This window comes from Artemia sp. Qi Xiang Cuo, chromosome 11 (assembly GCF_049724085.1).
Source record: "Artemia sp. Qi Xiang Cuo chromosome 11, ASM4972408v1, whole genome shotgun sequence".
Taxonomy (NCBI): domain Eukaryota; kingdom Metazoa; phylum Arthropoda; class Branchiopoda; order Anostraca; family Artemiidae; genus Artemia; species Artemia sp. Qi Xiang Cuo.
This window is the reverse complement of record NC_142804.1, coordinates 20,162,603-20,186,247: the sequence shown is the minus strand read 5'-3', so window position 1 is coordinate 20,186,247 and position 23,645 is coordinate 20,162,603. Positions and strand designations below refer to the sequence as shown.

At 37.7% G+C, this 23,645-nt stretch overlaps 1 protein-coding gene across 1 annotated transcript in view; it reads left to right on the top strand.

Moving 5' to 3' along the window:
- LOC148946745 (tensin-1-like) overlaps positions 1 to 19,062 on the top strand; it is a 146,883-nt gene extending 127,821 nt beyond the window's left edge. Inside the window, exons 3-4 of the mRNA XM_089097103.1 lie at positions 15,911 to 15,973; positions 18,678 to 19,062. Of these exons, the coding sequence (XP_088953229.1) occupies positions 15,911 to 15,973; positions 18,678 to 19,007 (393 nt within the window). The 3' untranslated portion in view covers positions 19,008 to 19,062. The remainder of the gene's footprint in view (positions 1 to 15,910; positions 15,974 to 18,677) is intronic.
- Positions 19,063 to 23,645: the final 4,583 nt, after the last annotated feature.

The following is a 23,645-nucleotide window of genomic DNA, read 5'->3' as shown; positions in this document are numbered from 1 at the left end:
TTTTAAAGAGGGGGGAAACATCCCCTAAAAGTGAAAGAATTTAAATGAAAATTTCACCGTCAGATTCAGCGTATCAGAAAACCCTATAACATAGGTTTCAAGCTCATCTGCAAAAATATGCAACTTTGTATTTTTTTGCCAGAAGAAAACTATACGAATATAGAAGTTCGTTACGTAAGTTAATTTGTAAATTACATCAGAACCAAATTTAGAGACAGCCATTTAGCAAAAGAAAAGTAAAATTTTTATGCAAATTTTGTTTACTTATTCAATGACGGTGAGCCAAAAAAAAAGCTGCATTAACTAAAAAACGATGTATATGAAAGGGGCTGTCCCCTCCTCAACGCCTCGCTCTTTACGCTAAAGTTTGACTCTGTCTCACAACTTTATTTTTTAAAACAATAAAAAACTTTAGCGTAAAGAGCGAGGCGTTGAGGAGGGACAGCCCTTTCAATATACGGAATAATTTCTGTTCGTTTTAAGTTTTAATGTCGCTCCTTACTTTCAGTTTAAAAAAATTGTTTTTTTTATTTAATCATTATCAAGAAAGCCAAAAGAAAACAGGGCACTTATGTGCTATCTGTAATACACGCTAAAAGTGAAGTTTGGCTAATTCTAATGAAATAAAACTAAATAGGATAATATTATAATAGTTTAGAAACAAATTCCGGCTATATATTTGCACATTGAAGGGGGGTGGAGGGTAAAGCATAGCATATATTAAATACGTAACCTAACCTAACTCAATCTAGGTACCTTTTTTCCCCACAAATCCCAAAAAACAATATTTTAAATATTATAAACGCAATGACAAACCACGGTTTCCAATCCAATTGTCTATTGAAAGAAACCCGTTTGACTAGTTTCTTAAGCATCTTCCCTATATAATATGGCGCGTGTGTTCGAGATAGTACATAAGTACCGAAAAAAAGGTCCAACAATAACAAAGGAGTTGAGTAAACTGAAGATTAGTTATACTGCCTTTTTTTCACTCGTCTTTACTCATTGATAGAAAAGCCGCTACTTGTGTATTATTCAGTACACACTCTAGAATTCGGATCTCGAGACATATACCAAAACATGATGAAAATATAATACTTTAGTAACACAGTTATGGAAACTACAACAAAGAATTATGGTAGGGCGCCGCACAGAACGCATTATATTAAATACCTAAAATAACATAACTTAACTCAACCGAAATACCATCTTTATATATTAAATATTTAATTGAAATATAACTTAAACGTAGATTTCAAATGAGCCTAAGCTAATTGTCTCCTTATACTGACGCTGTAAACCGGTTATTCTCTGATCTGCAGATCCAAATTCTCGAGTGTGTACTGAATAATACACGAGTACAGAAAAGTCTTATCTATCTTAGAAAAGATATAATATTCTATCATAAAAGACATATTTTTAGTCGCTACCATAGAGGGCGCAAAAAAATTCCCTAAATTCTCATCTTAGCCGCTGCTTTTGAGAAGGAGTTAATGACGTTAGAACACAAAATCAGATTTTCAAGTGGAAACATAAAAAAAGGATAAATTAAGTAGATCTTTTTCGCGAGATATTTTCTTCCGCAAAGTTTTCGCGTTTTTGCAAAATTTGTTGAATCTAAAAGTTTTTTTTGGCGTATCTTTTTCTTTTTTATTTAAAATTTTCTAAAGATTGCAGCCAATTTTGAAGATTACAATCAGTTTCAATCGAAATTTGGAATTTGAGGAAAGATTTGTAAAAACAATGTTACGTTTCAAGAAATAAATTTTCAAGAGAGCGAAAAACTGAAAAACGTGTTTCGCTGTCCAGTTTTTGGACGTTTACTAAAAATCTATTGTTTGAACCAGGAATATGTTTTATTTAGATGCGACAAAATATTGTTTATATTAAGAGCTGCCCAACTATTCCTTGTGGTAAAAAAGAAGACATAATATATTTTGCAACAAACAGAAACTTCCAAGTATCTTGACATCTTATTTCAATATGGTAGAACACGAAAAATCAACGGTCGAGCAAAATGAGTTTGGGTTGGAGATGGTCTATTGACCTTGGTTTTGCAGAAATGATATACAACGCCCTTTTTTAACTATATGCTACCGTGGTCGTGTTCGAGTTCTTCAAATGCTTCTTTTAGACTTAGAAATGGATTGGAGAAGCAAATCATCTTTCAGATTTCTAAACTGCGGCCCAGCCAACTTGTGTCTGTCTAGATGGGGGAGGGATTCCTTCTTCTGGCTATGGTAAAGGGTTTCATTAGGGTACTGCTCTTTAACAACTTATACGGTTTGCGACGCAGTTCAGTCTACTGTACTAATCCATATCGATCTAACCGTACCTTTAATAGCCTACTACCAAATGCAATAAATACACAACAGCATTTAAGAAACAAATCATGTTTTAACACTTTCCAATTAAAAATTCAGGATACGGGAATTTCACGATGCTACCCATTTTAATCATGTAGGCAGGGCGGGGTTCTAACAAATCGCCGCTTGATGTCGTCATGCTCTAGAATTTTAACTAGCTTCTTCTATTCCTCTGCACATTTAAAGTACCATAATTGCATATATTTAAATGCTATTATTCTAGCTTTGCTAGTATTAATGGTCTTTCTTTGGGATATAAGCTTAAACAGAACGTGAGATTGAAGCAGTGGGCTATAATTACGTTTTCATCTGTCTATTTATTGGGCAAAGTATACCCTGGGATTTTTATAACATAATATTTGACGCCAGGCACGTAAAAATGTACGATATGCTGCTATAAAAATGTACTCCTTATATGTATTTCTGGTCTTGAGGAGTGGTACTTGTCGTCTAACATCATTTTTAGTTCGCCCCCAAATTTGTTTTGGTGCAGATCCAAAAATATCTCGTGTGACAATGCAAAATAAAGATAAAACTCATCAGATACTCTTACTTTAATATCTGTATTCCCTGCCAGTAGAGTCAATTCACGAAATTATAGGAGTGCAAAATGTATGTCTCAAAATCTAATTTTGAGAGGGCAAATTTGTTGTTTTTCTTAATGGAAATGCCAAAAAGCGATATGTTCCAAAGAAAATACTCCTCATATAAGTATTTTCAAAATATAGGATTGGCCAAAAAATCTGGGGGAGCGGGAGCAAATGCTCCCCTGCCCCTTCCCCCAATTGATGCCACTGTTCTCTTTGCTGCTTGGACTGACCATCAACAGTCCTTTGTCCGTTGAAATCGAATTGTATAAATACGACTTTGGTACCCAATCAAAATTAGCTGCATTTTAGGCTGTGTGTAGCAAATCACAAATCCCTCCGCAACAAAACCTGCATCTTCATATAATTCAACCAATCTATGATGACTGCCTAAGCGGTTCTTAAGGCTATCCTTTTAAGTTGGTACCCTAAAATTGCTTGGACACGGGCTTTTTGTCGCCATGCAAAAAAAATACGCATTTCTGTCCAAAGTCCTATGATACAAACTAACTAAAGACACTATTTTCTCAAAATTTACACACCTATAAATACTAACTAGATGATCTGGAATGATTCAAATGACCTTTTACAATCATTTATTCTGCTACTAGTCAGAGAGCCTGTCGAAAGACAGGCATAAAAAAGAAAAAAAAGCGTAACGCACACTATTTTGTAAGCAACGGAAAGAAAGGGTCTGCCCCCTTACCCCAAACTATTTCAACCATTTAAACCATTTTCCATAAAAAACGGTACTGTTCTATTAGCTGGGAAACCCACGAAAAGTGAAGTTTCGTTAATGCTAATGAAATAAAACAAATAGGATGAAAATAGAATAATTCAGAAACAAATTTTGGCTATATATTTGCAAATTAGGGGGGTGGGGTAAAGCAAAGCCTATAATAGATATGTAACATAACCTAGGTACCTTTTTTTGCCCCCTAACCCCAAAATACAAAAGTTTAAATATTGTAAACACAGTGAGAAACCACTGTTTGCAATGCTCGGCATAGGAATTCTCCGTTGAAAGAACCTGTTTGACTAGTTTCTTTTGTCATCTTCACTATACAATATCTCGCGAGTCTCCCAGCTAATAGAACAGTACCGAAAAAACATTGAAAGTTTCAAAAATATCCCCCAGCCGTGGGGGCACTTCTTTATGATGATCGAAAACCAACTTGACCCTGACAATCTGACTGTAAAATTACTCAGGGGAAACGTTGGCTTCAGCCACCCGTGGAATAGTTTCACATGCTTGGCTAAATGTTAGTGTCTTTTGCCAGTTCTTACCTATACTCTATTCAAGGCTGTGTCCAAGATTTTTTTTTTTGGGAGGGGGGCACAAAAAACATAAAAACGCGTCAAAAAATCAAAAAAATGTTTATATATTACTTTTTACCTTTTCTCGAGTGAGAGACATTTTTTTTCTAGGGGGGGGTCAAATCTGGTACCACCTCCCCTGGATATGGCCTTGACTCTATTTAATTTTCTTTAATGAAAGTGCGCCAGAATTGGTTTCAAAGCTGCGGAACATTCAGTTCGGTTAAACGCAAGCCTTCGTGAAGATAAAACGATGTGGCAATCGGTTGAGAATACGGATTCATTAATTGATAAAAGTGAAAAATGTCAAAAAATTAGGATAAATAGAGAAATTAATGAATGCTATGTACATTTTTTCTTTATAAAAAGTCATAAAATATAGTAAGCAGTAATGGGGAAAATACTGTAGTTAGTCTTTAACAAACAACTATATTTATAAATGCCAAAAAATTAAGCTGCTAGTTATTCAAAGTTCCAGTCAGTTGATTAAAAAACAAGTACAGAGTGAAAAGCATCTTATTCTTCTTCTGTGATAAGCGGTGTTTCAAAACATACAGGCTCAAAACTGTTCAGCATATAGTTTTTGAGTTGGCAAGGCGTATGAATAAGCAAGTTTAATTATACAAACACAATACTAACAACTGATGTTTTCCCATCAGCATTTTTTTCTAAAAAGAAGAAATCAGGTTAAAAGAATTTCGCGAAATAGCAGTAGGACTTGGATTTACTTCATTTGGATTTTGGTCATTCGTGCTTCTCACAAGATTTGGAGAAGGTATAACTTCTGAAAAGATAAATTGCCTGAAATAAAAATACCAAGGAAAATTCCACCTCTCTTATAATCCCCTGAAAAGTGATAAAATGTGAAGAGGAAGAAATATATATATATATATATATATATATATATATATATATATATATATATATATATATATATATATATATATATATATATATATATATATATATATATATATATATATATATATATATATATATATATATATATATATATATATATATATATTTGTATATTCTCTATTGCATTAAGCTGTTTGGGTAATATAGCTGTGTTTGTAGATTTATGCTTATTTGCTGTTAGGCACTTCGTGCAAATAGGCAATTTAATTTTAAGAAACGTGTTTATTGATACTGCCACCTATGGTAAAATCCCTTAGCGAACTAAGAATATTGATAAATCTGGCAAATTTTCCTGCCATAAAGATTTTATTTTATCGTTGTTTTAGTCATAATATTAAATGGGGACGAGTTTCAGCATTTTTCGTTTAAAATTTCAAGTTTGGAGAATCCAGAAAATGTACTGCTTCCTTGCCAGGTCTTACAGTATTACGGTCAGGATTGTTTGACTTCGGAAGCCCGTCCATTATCAATATTTAGAAACGGTTATTTATGTGCACTTTTTCTTTCCAAAATGTGTGATGGATGAAGCTGTTCCTGAAGTACTCGGTTTTCGGCGTATCCTCCTTTAGATAATTGGACCGAGCTGTGTGCCTTTGTGTCTCCCTTGTCAGCTGGACAAAGGGGGGGCACAATTCGAGAGAGCTCGTCTGAGGGAGGCGAATTCATGTACTTGTAGAAAACAGCCATCGACGCTACATCAAACCTTTCATTTAGAGGCTGGAGCATTTCTTGTGTAGAGGCGCAGACCGCCCTATTCTGGATCTTCTGAAGTGGTGCCAACAGCATTTTCGGAGCACCAGCATATAGCGGGCATCCATATTCAGCTATGGGTCTGATGCAAGACTTGTAGACTGGGATGATTGAGCTTGAAGGTTTTTGCAACGAAGAGTAACTCCCAGCTTTCTTGCGCAGGAGGTTTTCACCCTATCAAGGTGGTTGTTCCAAGAGAGATCGGTGGAGAAATGAATCCCCAGTAGACGAAGCTCGTCGACTCTCTTTATAGCTTCATTTTTTTCTCTTATAGCTTCATTTTTGAAGATGAAACTGGGGTGTTCACGTGGTACCTTTGATCGGGTAATTAGAAGCTCCTTTGTATTCGATGCAATGAAGTAGATCATCCATGCATCAGACCACTTTTGAATTTTCAAAAGATCCATATGTATGAAATGGGAGGCTTCTTTTGGGTCTTCGTGCTTAGGGACGGCTCAGATTTTCATCCTATCGTCGGAATAGTGATACAGAAGGCTTGTAAATATGTCTTCAATGTCGTTTATGCAGACAAGGAAAAGCATGTGTCTTAAGACAGATCACAGGGGTACCCCTTCTTTCACTGGGTATTGTCGGGAAATAAACCCGTCTAGAACAACCCACTGTAAACGATCGGAAATAAAGCTCTCAATCACTTTTAACAGACATCCACAAATACCAGTACACATAGAGTTTCTTTAGCAGGCCACGGTGCCATACTCTGTCAAAAGCTTTCGCAATGTCGAAGGATAGTAGCCTGATGTCGTATCCCATTGCCAGAAGTTCTACCCACTCCTGATACTGGGCCACTAGGCAGTCTAATGTTGAGCGTTTCCGGCGGAATCCATTTTGGCGACCGCCTAGAAGGTCATTTGATTCCAGGTACTGATGAAGTGTTTTATTGGAGACGTTCTCGTAGACTTTGCCAACACAGGAGAGAAGGCTAATAGGCCTGTAGGAGCCCACGCTCGTTGGATCGCCTTCTTGCTTTAGAGTAGGTATAACATGGGTGGACTTCCATGTCCGTGGGAAGGTTCCGGAGCGAAAGCACAGCCGGAAAAGCAATGACAAGGGTCCAGCTAGTTCGGCACTGCAGGACTTGAGGACAACATTTGGTATGCTGTCAGGACCCGTGGCTTTGGTCACATCCAGATGCTGCAGAATGCGAAGGATCTTGGGAGCAGAAAAATTGACGCGTTCCAGGACAGTGTCGGTTCGGTCGGAGAAATTTGGCACTTCTCTATCATCGTCGTCTAGATTCGAGAATTCGGCAAAAGCCTTAGCAAGAGCTTCAGCCTTTGCCTGTGGATCTTGTACCACTGTCCCGTTAGTCTGGAGAGAAGGAATTGCGGTCCCCTTGGACGACGGTAAAGCCTCCTTGACAATTTTCCACAAACTCTCTGCCGAAGCAAGTTGAAGCTTGGTGGCGAATTTCTCCTTATACTGAACCCGGGACTGCCGAATCGCTCGAACTGCATCTTTGCGCGCATTTATGAATGCAATTCTTTCCTCTTCGCTCTTCGAAAGTAGCCATCGCTTGTGTGCCTTTTGCTTTGCTCGGATTGTCTTCTTACACTGGGCGTTGAACCAAGGTTTGTCCTTAGTGGACACCTGGATCCGCTTTGAAGGGATATGCTTTTCGACAGAGTCAACTATGGCCTGCTGATACTTATCTGCAGCTTTCTCTGGGCCTTCTAGGAGGAAAACTCTCCACTGCTGAGAAAAAAGAGTGTTTCTCAAACCGTCCCAATCACCACTTTTGTATAGCCAGATTGTTCGCTCATGCTCTACTGGAGGCGGAATACGTAGGTTTCCACGTGCAACGACTGCAACGTGGTCACTGGTGAAAGCATGAGCGTCTGCCTTAAAGGAGTCAGGGTGATCTGTAAGGAAGAGGTCAAGACGAGATGATCCGTTTGGGCCGTGATAAGTGTCGAAATCGACAGGTTGTTCCAGCCCGTAAGAGAGAGATAGATCATACAAGTCCGACCCTTCCCTATCAGTATTTTTGCTGCGAAGCCACACGCTATGACGGACGTTGAAGTCTCCATGAAGGATAATGGCAGACTCAGTGTACTTGCCACGAATATATTCGAGGGAGGCTTCAAGGTAGCTGGTAATCTGGTAAGTTGGAGGGTTATACACGGTACCGACAATCACGGATTTATTTGGGAGGGTCACCCAAACCCACAGAGCTTCTTCGCCTGCTGAATCTGGTATGTTCAGGCATGAATAAGGTATAAGGCTCTGTAGATAAACAGCGACACCTCCTCCGTATTTAGCCCCGTCAGTACGCTCTCGATCCCGCCTGAGGAGCGTGTATCCCTGTATGGCAACCTCACTGCTCTGTATTTCTTGGTTTCAATTGGTCTCAGTGATGCACATGATAGATGGCTTGACCGAGTTCACTAAATGTAGGAACTGGTCAAACTTAGATCTGAGACCTCGTACATTGCAGTGAGCTTATGTGAGGTTATAGTTTGAAGTCTTCTTTCTCCATCCGTTTTTTCGTAAAGTTCCATAAAAAAAAACATGTATCATTTTCAAGGAACGGAAGAAAATTGCTGTTTTGGTGTTCCCCTACACAATTTCAAGCTTCTAGCTCAAACAGTCTAGTTAGTTCTTTTTTTCGATAAATATTTTTCTGACGCCCTCATTCAGTTTTTTTTTTCTTTTCTTACTCTTTTTTAATAAACTTATCAATTTGGTCAATTATGGCGGCCTTGTCACATTGCCCCCCCCCCCCAAGATATTCCCCCAGATCCGTCTTTGGTAAGTATCTTCTCATGGGTTGTTTCTGTCATTCTGGTGTACTTCAAGGATCAACTTTGAAATTACAGATATGTCAAGGTAGAGATGTGCAATATTGCGACAGAAGGACTAGTGGTTTGGTCCTCCTCCGAAGATCTTCTTAAAATGCACCTGTTTCGTATTAGTTGCCCATTTTTGCTGTTTTGATAAATTCGGGTCTCCGAGCCAAACAAATCCCTGCGTTTGTGTTTGATTATTCGGATGTTTATATTCAAGTATTGGGCAAAGCCCTATGAAAACTCGGTTCCAACATCGAAAAAAAAAAACAGACCTTAGCGGAAAAAAGAGACCAATGGCAAACGTGTATTTTATTGGTCACATTGTGAAGACCCATTTGAGCTTTTCTTAAAGTTGCATTAAATGACCGCAAACTTTTCATTGATTTGCTTTTCGGAGTTTTATTCAGGGAATTACTTCAAGAATCCACATCGATCTTAATCTAGCGCTTGCGGAGAGAATATTGTCCGCATAAGATAAACTTGGACAGCATCAGTTTTGCCATGGTTGTGTGGAGGCTACCGTTTTTCAAGTCTATTCATTTCACAAATAATAGTGGATTAATGAAGAATGGATTCTGATATCATTAAATTGCTTTTTAGCTTCCCAATGGGTTAAGTCGTTGTTTCTATTCAGATTAGAGGTTCACAAAAATATTCAATTTTAAGCTTCTTGGCAGTTAAGACTTTCTTCCTTTGCAAATAAAGCCGTTCAAATCTGCTGTGCGAGAATAAACACTTGTTGTAATATTCAATTTGTTGTAAATGGTTTATTTGAATTTGCAGCAAAATCTGTTGTCGAATAGATCGAACTCCATAAAATTCTAATAAAGAACAGTCTAATGTCGGTAGAAGGAATTCCTAATAAAAGTGTTTTGGTCTTACCTGACCTTATTCCTTCCCCTGCTTCTCCAAAATTCCAATTATTAAGTGCCCAAAGTTTTTCTACAAATAGCTTAAAGCAGGAATACGGGAGGAAATCGAAGTTTTTGAATTTTATTTCTTTGGAACCAAAGGATAATTTCGAAGTGCTACTTTACAGACTGTCGTTTTCACTTTGGCACTGTTCATTGTTAATACCAATCTGGAGTCAAAAGGTCGCACAGGTATTATTATTTTATGCTATACATCCCAGATAATTAATTTTTAAACAAGTCTAGTTGTTAGTTAAATTTCTATTACCTTCAACACTTTCTTTGCGGCTTTTTGTTTCTTCAGTTGTCCAAGGGGCTAGGTAATACAAGGCTTATATACAACACCAGTCTGGATGTGTATAGCAAGGGCCAATATAGCCGGACGTTGACTCGGATATCAAGGAAATTGAATCAAAGGGACGTGAAGCAGCTCAAGAGGCATACTATACTATATACCCATAAAAGACTGCAAATACCTTCAATAATGACGTCATAGGTAAGGATGTGCCACGTAGGTGAGGGTGCGCTGAGTCCCAATCCCAACTCTGAGGGTTGATCAGCAGACTTCCAAGTCGGTATGCCATAAACAAATCTGTTAAGCTCAGGGTTTTAATAGTTTTTTCTACAGTATTTTTTTTTCTACAGATGTTTGCTGTTGTGGGAAATTTGTAACCATATCTGCCCACCTCTGTGAGCCAATATCATCGAAGTTATAGCAAATGATTGTTAACTAATAAGAACCTATAATTATAGGTTGATTAATTATAATTAAAACCAGTTATAATTAATAAATATAATTAATTGTATATTTTATTAATATATTGCGTATGTATAACTTTGATTGATTGCGTATGTAATTATAAATAATTATGATAAATGATTGCTAGAAAATAATTTGATGTTGAATTTGCATATTGGCTTGGCGAAAAGATTGTCAGCTCCTCGGCTATTATTATACTCTTTGTTAGTTTATCTAATTAAAATACAACCTTGTAATCTAAAAAACGCAATGCCAAAGATAAAACATGCAAAGCTTAGATTTAAATATTAGTTAAATCGGATCGTTACATTGAGATACATTGTCCAATCAAATAAAATTTATGTTGGATTATTCTGTATGTTCGGTAAAAGCTTTCATGATAATAGTCTTGGGTTGTGTAAAGTCCAGCACGTACGCAGAAAGATGTCTCAGGACCGTAGGCCCAGAAGCAAGGCCGTATCCAGGGATGGAGGGGGGGGGGGTTGTGCCCCCCCTAAAAAATGTTTGTAAGACTTGTAAAAATTTAATATAAACAAATTTTGATGAGTTTTTTTAACCCCCCCCCTCCCCCACAAAAAAATCCTGGATACGGTCCTGCTCAGAAGTGGCATGCCCATTGTGCTGGTATTAGGTCAAATATCTGCAGAAAATGGAAAAACCGAAATCAGTGCACATGATATAGACCCATAACCTTTTCAAGTGTTCTCGGGAACGTCCTCGAGCTACTTCTCCTTCCAGAAATTTCGGGGAAGTGTAGGTTGGATTATCGTTAGTTCGGATTCCGCCGAAACCTGAGTTGCGCGTTTGTACATAGGCTTTTAAAGAAAGCTATTGACAAAGCCCGCAGAATGGGATCTTTATGTGCAGCGTAGACATCTCAGCTGCATTCGATTCAGTTGTGCAGTCTCAGGTGTTCCTGAAATTAATCGAGTATGGTGCGAATGCTAATGTCATAGCACTTTGATTTTTCTGGTACTCAGACAGTTTTGTGAAAATTAGACTGACAGGGGATCACCTGATAGACCGATTATACTTGTTCGAGGTGTTCGACAAGGATATGTGTCAAGCCCTATCCTGTTTAATACCCTGACATCCGGAAAAAAACATTACTGGAGGATGCAGCTTCAATCTATGCGACCTCAGCCTGCTTTCGTATGCTGACGAACTGCTGATGTTAAGTTGCAACCTTACTTCTCTACAAGAAAATATTGACCGCCTGATAACTGGTTACAAAAGTATCGGTCTAAGGGTCAACCCACTTAAGACGGAGTTTGTGGAATTTTGTCCCTCGGCAAGCAAGCAGCAAAGCAGTGGCCCTACATATGTGATAGTTGAACAAATGAAATTTTCCCCGGAAATACCATGAAGTACCTGGGAATACCGTACGGTCAAGATGTCAGAAGTTCTCGTTTACTAATAATCGAGAAAATTACCAAGAGTATTTGTTCAAGTTAGGGGAAGCTTGTCTCTCTGAAATTTAGCTTGAACAGGAAGATTCTTGCAAATCTTTACGCAGAGGTCGCTCTCCCTCACTTGCTTCATGTATCGCCGTTATGAGACTCGTTCCCACAAACTGACAAACTAAAACTCCGGTCTCTATACTGCAAATACCTTAAGTTTTTGCTTCGATCGTTGTGCCGTCTACGGAAACAAGTGCAGAAAAAAAGGCGGTGGAAACATTGTTTGAGTTTTTGCCTCTACATCTGATCTACGAATGCGAATGAAGAAGATACTACTTAATTTTGTTCTTTGATATTGAGTGTTCTTGTTTTTGTTTTTTTCTTTTCTTCTTTTGTATTACTCCGCCTTTTCTCTTTTTTTATATGAGCGGGCAAAAATAAAATTATTATTATTATTATTATTTTCATGATTCAACCCACATAATTTGGCATGATTCTACCAATTTAATGTCGTTTGAAGTTTTGATAATCTCGCCCCAGCCCCTCCATGAAATAATTTTCTATATACGGTTCTCTGCACTAAAAAATTTATCAAAGCCTAACTAAGTCCCCAGAAACAAAAGGGGTTTAAAAATTAATGTTTTCACTTCAAAATTTGTTTTTGTTTTCCCTTAAATTTGAGGAGCAGAGGTGCCTCCTTTCCTGGTTTCCATACCACAGTATGACAAGTTGGGAGCTCTCGTGTTTGGGCTATGAAGTCCCAAGATTGCAAGTCCTTTTTTTATGCAATTTGACTATTTTCCCTGTTTCGATATTTCATTTCGACCAAAATGTTTTCCGTTATTCAAAACAGATATGAATTCTCAAGTACTTGCCTAGTTCATATTCCACCACACCCTTACCCAGTCTTTGCTCTTATCTTATTTTACATCCTCATTTCTTCTTTTTATCTACCTGATAAAAGTCATGTAATAATTAGTACTTTATGTAAAGCAAGTAAGAGCAAAATTGGCAAGATTGATGATTAGGAGTTCGTCATCTATTTTTTTTTTGAATTACTGGATATTTTTCCTAACGAGAACAGTATTTTTAATCTTTTTGTAGGCTTCCCAAAAATTGCCACTTTAATATTTGAAAGTTCCGATTAAATTTAAATAGGTGAAAAGATGGTTTGTGTATTTGTTCAAAACGCCCATCTCACTTGTAGTTATAGTGTAATTATACGCATCTTAGTGGAGCCAACTCACTTAAATTGGGGGGGGGGGAGCAAATTGTATTTTTTCAAAGTATGAGGGATGGGCAAATTTGTTGTTTTCTTTTCTATGAAAATGCTTTAAAAAAGGCATTTTTCGATTAATTTTTTTTTAATCTAGTGGAGTACTTGCGCCCTTTCAATTGACGCAGTGTAGATAAGGAGGATAGGGATGAATTCCTCTAAGATCTGTCCGAAGGTCACCAGTTTATGAAAGCTTTGTGCATAATACACTCTTTTCCTCTGATTATTGGATGCCCGGTTGAAAGTTAAGCTATTTGCAACAATAATCAAGTTCAGAAGTTTTTTTGAAAGTATTATACTGTAGCTCCTTGTACTTTTTTGCAATTTGATGAGCTGGACAGATATGTCGACGGCTTCCTTGAACGAACGGAAACTGATGTGTAAAGGCGTGAGCTGAACTTCAGTTCAATTGCCATCCTCATGAAAAGACCCTCCAGTTGATTAGTCTCTAATTTTGCATAGAATATCATTAGTATAGCTTCATAAAAAAGTAATGGTTTTCCTTTAGCCACGTAATTACGTTGTTATTTTATTGAATGTTTTGCGCTTTGAGTCTTCTATGCTTTGATTGCTTTTGGAGTTTTGGACCATCGTATAATCTTAAGAAGAAAATAAGCTGGTGTTAGAGAATCTTCTGATCGAAATATGAGAAAATTTAATGAGCAACTTGATACACCTCTTTTTTATTAACTTGCATCAAAACAATTACGTATGTACATATTTGCATATGCAAATAATGCAACATTTTTGCATAAGTTGAGTAAGTCCCGTAAAAAGCATCACAACAGTTTGGTAGTTTAAGTGGAGTAAGCTTTTTGACCTTGCTCATGGAAGAATTTGATATCTAAATATACAATTATAACTTTCCAAATGAAACAATGTTTTTGAATAATATTTCAGAACCTTGAAGTTCGACAATATAGAATACTGGTTGACCCCCAAGTATCAAGCTCTGCGCACACTTTTTGCTATATCCATTTTATTCAGCTACTAATCACTTTTGTTTCATTGAGCATAATAGAAACAATGTCTTTCGACGCCACCTAACCTCAATTTGAGCTCCAGTAAAGAGCATGGTATTTCTAACATTACTACAAGACAGGCTTGTGATGAAAATCATTTACAGATTAATAAGTCGCTTTCAAAGTGAGAAACCCCTCCAAGACTCATGGACTGATAGCAGAACCCTAAATGGATAGCACAGTATCCACCTTAGGACCATGTGGACTTCTATTGAGCGAGTCATTTCAATAGTCCAAGCCCCCGGGAAGAATTCATCTGAGCTGGTCAGGAGATTTGATTTAGTTATTTCACTTATCTCCAATATTCCAAGATGTTTTCTATCCTGGCGGAGTTAGTGCTTGGGTAGGCCGGAGTAGTATGACTTGATATATTCGATACTAATTCCTTGGTATACAAACGCCGATTCAGTCCCTCGATATACCATCTGAGACTTGGAGGAGAGTGCTGGCAATGACCACTTATGATGAAGTCCTGGAACCAGAAAGACAGACTAAGCTCTCGCAGCTCAATCCTGTTTTGATATTGGCTAAAATGGATGTTTGGAGGCAGCTCGATCAGTGTCAAGACTGATTTTGAATGGCCTCCCAATATCCAAGATTTTGTATATATATATATTTTTTTTTTTGGGGGGGGGGAGCCTTAAATGACAAAGTCAACCTGAGGGAATTTGAAGACTAATGTTAGGCTTAAGGGAACCATCATTATGGAGATTAGAACTATTCATCGGGTATTTGTTAAGAAAGCTATGGATGACTTATTGACTTTTCTTATACTTCAGTTAATGCACGACACTGATTCGGGAAATCATATATTATTTTTAGAATAAAGAAAAACAAAAAACTTAAGTTTCCAAATTTTCATTATGATTGTGTAAACACAATGCGGTACTTATAGCAAAATTTAATCTAATTGTTACACAAAACTAAGAAACAAAGTCTACTGAAAGTTAAATAATCTCCCTAAGTTGGTCATATGCGGATGTTTTGAAAGCATTGTACAATTATTTGCTTGCATTTTTTCGTGTCCCTCCCCCTTCCTTAATGAATTCTTGCTTATGTACCTGGAGGGGATAGATACCTTCTCAAAAGTTTTATAGTAGAAAATAACAACTAGTGCGATTGAATTCGGTATATATCGGAATTTGAAATGACCCGTCAGACGATACGAGATGAAACAAAGACAAATAGAGAAAGAGCTAGCATGCATTCAGGGAGAAATAGAGGGGAGACTGCAAACAGAGAGAGAGACAGAGTTGTGTCACTTCGTTCCTACCATGGGTAAGGATAGAGGACCGGACTAAATTGTCTGAGGCGCTGTCATTTACAAAAACTCATGTACATCTGCCATAATAAGTGACCCCATGATTTTATATTCACCCTTGCTCCTTAAAGTCAGTAATCATTACTTAAACATTCTTCAGCGTCAAGAGAATTCATACGCCAATATTGCCACCGAAAGGCACCTCTGACATAAAAATATGGCTTCGTTTTGACAACAAACGAACCGATCTCTAATAAATTCCGCTTGGCCCTCAGAGAAGGCGGGATTTCATACCAACTGGCTCAGATCGAAGATGAAGATTAAAACTGTTTTTATACACCTCTCAATTAAGTTATCCACGATCTTTGACAGGCATAAGTGGGCTTAAAAATACCTTATCAGCAGTAAATTGGATTACTCTTGAATGTCTGCCAAGGTGCTACTACGTGAGAATAAATTATAGTAATAAAACCAGTTTACGTCGTTAGAATTGCTTCATAATAAATGTTTAATTGGTTTTTTCTTTTTCTAGAAAAATAACGTGGAAAACCAAAAGCTGATCGACAAGCAAATAAAGAATGGAAAAGCTTTCGCGGTAAGTTTCTCTTCGTTTTTAGTATGTTCCCTTACATTTGTAGGTAAGGAAGTTAGTTGTGTATAAATTCCTTTAGGAGGGGGAAAACTTTTCAAAACAGCCAAAAATTGGGCCAATTACATACATATCTGCGGTACACATCCGAGTATAGAAGGCATAATTTTTAATGAAAGCAAAGATTTTACTTTAGCATCGTTCACTTACTTTTACGGTTAGACTTCCATGCATGGCATGTATGTCTGGCCGTGCTCTTGCACTGGCATGGACGTCATGCCAGACACACGAGTGAACGCCACCGATGGTAGATCCAGTGACGAGGGAAGCTTCTTGATTAGTAAATACATTCCTGATTAGTTGAATGTGAAATCCTAGACACATAGTTTTCAGTGGCGTCACTTGACGAAAATGTAGAGGGGGTGTGTTTTTAAAAATATAGGAGGGGGAAATTATTTTTCCACTTGAAACAGCTATAGAATGTAGAACTGGATCCTTAACAAATTAGACTCTCGAACTGGATTACGCTGCTATAAGTTTTCAAACTGCAGAAAAGGCTATAGAGGGTAGGAGGGATGGACAAAGAAAAGAGTCGTAATTTGTTGCAGCCAAGCACCGAATTTTAGACGACAACGAAAACTGTCCGGATGCTTGTGGGTGGACAGATATTTAAGTCTAGCTACATGCGTATGTGACCATCACTTCATCATCCTGCATTCTGAACAGTTATAACAGCAAAAAAAAGCTGCCTAGCAGTTTTCTTTGTGCATTCCTCCAACATTTGATGGCCTTTAGAAACGTGTTACAGTATTTAGAAGCGACGAAAGTAGTTGGAAATTCTTCACCGAACCTTTTCAGATCAGTCATGGAACCGAAGTCGAAGTTGGCTCTACTGACAGGTTTAAAATACTCAGGCGTGGTGTAGCTGAGCCAGTTTTTTCACTTTGTGGAATAAATTCATTTTATAGGCTGATTTGCAACTCAATTAGGGTTTTCTATATTTCTTCTGAAACGGATAAGGGGCTTATGCAAGGCTTTGTCCAGGAGGGGGGGGGTAGGGTTTTGAACCCCCTCCCCCGAAATGTTTGTCTGTCTCGTAAAAAGATAACATAAATGAATAAAAAACAATTTTTGATGCGGTTTTTAAAGTTTTTTGTTTGTAAATCCCCCCCACGCCGAAAAGAAATCTTTTTGTAACCCTCCCCCTGAAAATAATCATGGATACATCCCTGGGCTTATGTTTAACCAAATTGGTACTTGTATCTTATAGCTACCGCACTCAAGTTCTGTCGAGAAGTAAAGTTTGGCTAATGCTAATGAAATAAAACAAAATATGATGAAAATGTAATATTTTATCAACAAAATTATAAAATTTACAACAAAGAATTATGGAAGGGGGATGCCCAGACCGCATTATATTAAATACGTAACCTAACAAAAATACCAACACAATATTTAATTAATATACAGCTACAATGTAGTTTCCCACCGAGCCGAAGCTAATATTGTCTGGCATAAAGACCATGAAAACCGGTTATTGTCTCATGTTCGCAATACAAGATCTTGAGTCTGGTTACTATAAGACAAAAGTACCACCAAATCACACAGTATATATTTTTTTTTTTTATTTTCTTTTTTATCAGAGCAGCAATCCATTATTTTAATTTAACTATAATACGCGCATGGGTATGGTAAGTCGAAATACATTTCGTAAAGGTTCCGAATTTGGAATTATCTTTCAGTGAAAAATACTTATCCGTCCTCTGGCATATCTAGCACAGTGGCGGATCCAGAATTTTTTAGGGGAGGGGGGCGTTAGGAGCAAGTTGTAATTAGTAGGTAAAACATACACTAAAATCTTTACGAATCCTAGCTGACCGAACAGTATGAAAAGAGTAAACTATAAAAATATTTTCATTTTTCTTCTTTTCTTTTACTACTATTACGAAATTGAGCAAACGAGATTACATTTGTTTTGGGTCGAAAGGCTCCACCATTGGGTTTGGAAGTAAGGTATTAAAGGATTTTTTATTGGGGTGGGGGGTATTAGAGGATTACTCCTAGGTTGGGGGTATCAGAGAATTATCTTAGGGGAATATTAGTGGATTTTTCCCGTGATCGAACGAGGGGGGGGGGGCATTCAGAAGGGGTGTAAGGCGTCATAATCTGGGGAGAGGGCATGGTATACCACAGGTATACCTTTTGTATAAAATAAAAGGAATTTAATGTCAGATGCCAGAAAAACTGAGAGGGCAGCTGCCCCTCCTGCCCAGACTTAGAACTGCCACTGGGGGCATTGTCCCCCGAGAAATTCATGCTGCCACCCTAGATTTTCAAATATGCCTTTTTTTCAGTATTTTCGCCATTGTTGTCTTATGGAGATTTATGCTATAGGGCCTATATAGTTAGCCTGGTCATTTTAAGTGAAACATTTTGGTTCACCTTCATTCGCTTATTTTTCAAATTTCTTTCTAGCTCCAGCAAGGTCGTACCCAAGTGAGGGGGGGGTTGACCCCCCCCCCCTAAATATTTTGTTCGAATCGTAAAACGTAACAAAATGCATATACATGAATTTTTTATGTAAATCTTCTAAAAAAATTCCCCTCGAACAAGAATCCTGGATGCAGCATAAACAGAGTTTCTAGCTTGTTTCTCTATTAAGTTCCAAGGGTGTTTTCTTTCTTTTGTTTTTTATTCTTTTTATTTTCAGGTTGTTTCTAATGACAAAATGAATACCCAGTCACTGAAAAATTCGCCGAACATCTCTCCATCCTTATCTCAAGCTGGTATACATTTAAGCTATGTGACAGAAAAGATTTTGTCACTCAGCTTTGATGAAAGCACCGAAGCGTTCAATTATAGGAATGGCCTGAGATTGGCGGCGTCCATGTTACGTACAAAGCATGGAGATAAGTATATCGTAAGTTGCCGTTTTCATTATTGTTTCTCTTATCCAATCTATCATTTTCCATTTTTGTGCTTAGACAAAAATAGTAAAAAACTGTCATTAGAAAAGCATCAGGCATATTTTCTGCTGTAGAAAAACGAAAAACTCTGCAACGGTTCAGCCATCTCCGGTGTTTATCACCACATACTCCAAGAGTTCTGTACGACTTCTGCACTGAATCAAAGTGCACAAGAGGACGACCTAAGTTTTGACGGAGTGGTTAGTCCGAACTAGTCCCTCGACAAGAATAGAATCCCCTTTCTGATGCTCATGCCGCGGCTTCATATCGACTTCCCTGGAGGTGTTGAATGATATTTCCTCACAAACCATCTGACATTTGACAGACAAATTTTGTCAAACATTGTAACGTCAAACATAAATAGCCCGAACTGGCTGAATTTAGCCCTGGGATGGAACAGATTGTTTAAATGGCCCCCACTTTTGCAATTTGTCGAGAGGTTAAAACGCTCTACGCTAGATTACTTCATATGGAACAGAGGCCTGCAGGCATGAAGCCGAGGATGGAGGTACAGATGTAAAATCGAATGCTGGTTCGGAGGCCAAGGTGATGTCCCTCTGCGATAGTGAGCGTCCAACCCCTAGCAAAAATCATTATAAACACAAGAAGGCCGTTTGGTTATTTTTTTCTAAGATCTCTTATTTCTTCATTACTTAAGTACGAACGAAATGCCCAAAGATGAAGGATCGTTGGTTCATAAAACTCTAGGACACTAGGTAAAGACGTGATAAAATGTGACATTGTACCATGATAAGTAGTTTTAACAGCTATGCCTGAAGCAAGGGCTTTTTTCTCAAACAATCAGTGTTATTCATTTGTTTCCTACTTTGGCAGCTGGTGCGTGGTTGGTAATCTCTAGGATTTGATGGATTGTTTTTTTGTGTGTTTTTTCTCTCTTTTAACTGTCAGGCGATTGAGGTAATTTATTGTACATTCCAACAGGGGCAAATCTCCAGAATTTTTGTTGGTGGGGGCAAGATGGGTCCATATCTGGATAGTCAAGGGGCATGGGCTAGAAATGATTTTTTCTACAAATTATTGGGGGGAGGCAACTGCACCCTAGGCCTCCCCCCAAATGAAGTCCCTACATTACAATAAAATTTGCAGATTCTCTGCACCATGTCGTAAATCCGTCTTCTAGTTTTAAAATATTTAAGCTTAAAAATAGTTTAAGGTTATTTAAGCGACTTTCCGTCAAGTCGTGCTCCAATTATGCTAGACCAATAAAACAATTCAGTAATGGATCTACTGCCCAAACCTAAGAACATATTTCCAACTTCATGCCTCTACTTCCTCCCTCTTGAAGAACAGTATCTAAGGATGACCTCAGATTATTGTACAGCATGACTGAAACTTTCAGGAATAAATCTAAAGCCCAAGTTAGGTCGGAACAAGATATTTCGAATTCCTAATTCCACTCCTCCCCTACATCTAATGCTTCAAATATTCCTTGATGACAGGTCTGTCTTAACTTTTTTTAACTGAAAGTAAGGAGCGACATTAAAACTTAAAAGGAACAGAAATTATTCCGTATACGAAAGGGGATGTCCCCTCCTCAACGCCTCCCTCTTTAAGCTAATGTTTTTTTATTGTTTTAAAAATAGAGTTGCGGGAAAGAGTCAATCCATGAGCCGGGTCGCTCCTTTCTTACAACGAACTGTTTGTTTAACTGTCTTAATTTTAAGAATTACTCAAGCTTGGCTTAGAATCTACCTAAAGTCCTACGAAACAGGCAACCACACAAAGGTTTGTTTGTTTTGTTTGTTTGTGTGTTGTTGTTTGTTTTTTTGTTTTTTGTTTTTTTTTTGGGGGGGGGGTAACAGAAAGATAGGTGAACTATGCAGAAAAAATGCGTCTGGGGATGACATAACACCCAAGCCTTATGCGCATCCAGCAATAGGATATCTGCAATATTTCATGAAAGCTTTAGGAAATTGAATTGAAGCATCGAGGAAGTGCAGGAAGGTCGAGTCGGCCTATGATTCTGACCTAGGGGAGGTATAGGTGCCAACAACATTTTCAGGGGCCCGCCAATCTTATTTCCTGTCATGTTTTTATTAATATTATGTCATATTTAAAATTAATATTATATTGCTTAAAATTTGAGCATATTGCTCAAATTTTGAGCAATATGATAAAAATTTACATTTTGAGCACGTTGCTAAAAATGTAAATTGTTCTCAGTAAAGCACAAGCGACGCTCTGGGCATTATAAGGTTTAGGGAGCGGTAGCCCTGCTCCTGTTTGTAGTGATAGCTGTTCATTTTAAGTTTGGTTTGACAATTCATTTTAATTTCTGTTCGGTTTAAGGTTTATTTACTCTCAATAGCAGTATCTATTACGTTTAAGTTTGCCGTCATTGTCCTTTTTAATTTCTCTTCGTTTCTCTTATTCATTTTAGTGATTCCTGTTTGTTTTAAATATGATTATTATTGCTTTATTTTTGATTGTCTTGGCCTTTAATATAGCTCTTCACGTCTCTTTGAAAAACTTCTTGATCTGGTAAGGTTTTTTTTTTAAATTGATACATTTAAGTTAGATTACCTCATCTTAATTTCTCTCCAAATTAGAGTTTATAGTTTAATTATGAATTGTTCAGTTATAGCCCGTTCACCCGCATAGGGAAACGCTCAAAAACCTGTCGGCACCATAAGAAGACCGATCGTTTTTTCCCATAGTACCGATCGGTTTTGGGGCTAGCAATTTTTTCCAGTTTCCCTGTGGTACCAATCGGTTTTTTTATGAGTCGTTGATCAAACACAAGCAAGTATTTTTGAAATTAGAAAGCATGCCAACTGTTAAGCACGCGAAAGTTTGGGATATGGCGGTTCTTATTCAGAAAAATTAGTTTTTATTCAATACGAATAATGCTTCGTTTAAAACTTAGAAGAGGAAATCTTCCTCTTCTTAGAAGAGGAAGATAGTTGACAAGAAATACTTTTGGTTTAGAGACTTGGCCTGTACAAGTGCCTGTTATCTGTGCTTTTTAGGAATAACTTTGTACCTATCGTTTGAACACTTTTCCCCTTGTACCAATCGGTTTTCGCATGTGTCTGAACGGACCATTACTGAAATATATAAATTTGTTTCTGATCATCTTTTGGGAGTGGGAAGCGATTGGGTTGATAAATAGTGCCCAAGGGTGCTTTGTTTATTTATTATTTTGTTTATAGTGGTAAATGAGATTAGATTGATAAAATCCTTTATAGATGCAAGAATTGAAACTTCCAAAGAGCTTCGTGAGAACTTCATGGAGTCGGAGTAGTAAATTTCAGGAAAATATAGAAAATTCGGCCATTTCCGCGGGAAATTTGGTGATGGTGGAAGCTCTACTTCTGATCTTATTGAAACGGGTGGGTCTCCCCTGTTTCGTTTACCCTACCTTCTACAACCGATAAATACCTTTGACGGGACCTTTGGTCCTAATCGCGGATATTTACAGCGGCACTTAAGGGGCCAAAGAGCCGCATACTGCTCGGGCGCCCATGTTCGCCCCCCACTGGCCTAGACGATTGGAATGCGACTTGTTACGAAGTCTACCAACATTCTTATTATCAATTTTCGTTTCAAGAGGTTTTGATGTGTTCCTAGAATGCTTTATGTGGGCTGCCTAAATAAATCGGGGCGAACTTGAATTCAAAGTTGTTGGCTTGCTTACAAGTTCGTAGCCAGTCTTCCATTTCGGAGGGACTCCAACTGATATCCGGCAGGGGTCCAATATTTTGCTGTATATTGAAATATCCTTGTATAGATATTATATGCTCAAACAATGATTTTGTATATACTGTTTAACTGTTGGCGGTAGAAAATTGACCCAGCTCTGGTTGCACTATTACTGGTTGCATTCTCGTTGCACTGTTAGTTTCTTGTAAAATTTGCAAAGTTACGATTTTTTTTAATAAGCTGTTTCTTTATATATATTTTAAGCCGTCAGGTGACTTTTTCTAAGTTAATTAATGTTCAACAACGATTTTAGAGCCACATTAGACCTTGTTGACTAATCAGATCTAGTGCCATGTGTCACTCCAAATAAACATTAAAACATCAATTAATGTTTTTCTTTTTTTTGGCTAAAAGCTTCAGTTGGAAATTTTCAGAGAAGCTATAAGAGGGTTTTTTCCGTGGAAAAACATGAAATTTGGTTATATATCAGAATTATAATGGGTGTAAACGTGAGTGAGGCTAATGGGCCAATGGTCTCATAGGGAATGAATTGACCCCCTCCTTTCGAAAAATCTTCAAAATGAGTCTACAACTAGATTCTGACCGAAGGAAGCAAAGACCCCCCCCCACTAACCTGGTATTATGTCCTGCGTAACTCCCAGAAATAATGTAATCGCATCAATGTTTTTGGCTACAAACTTCCATGCATGGAAGTGTTTCCTAGAAGCAGAAAAAAAACATGTGATGAAACCCGAAATTTCGGAACAATTTTTCGGACCACTAGGAACAATTTTTCGATCCGCATGGATGTAATGTTATATTTAAATTGACCAAGAAGGATGCTAGACAGTATCGTGCAGGCTAAGGGGGTTACTGCCCTCTCCCAACTCCCTGCTCTGACAATATTGTACCGGATACGTGGGGCTACTGCCCCCTCTCTCCATATTAATGTCCGATTTGCCTTGCTCTTTCCATTCTTACTGAAAACCACAGTATATGAATAACAGATCGTATATAGATAAGCATATAGTATATAATCTGTAATAATA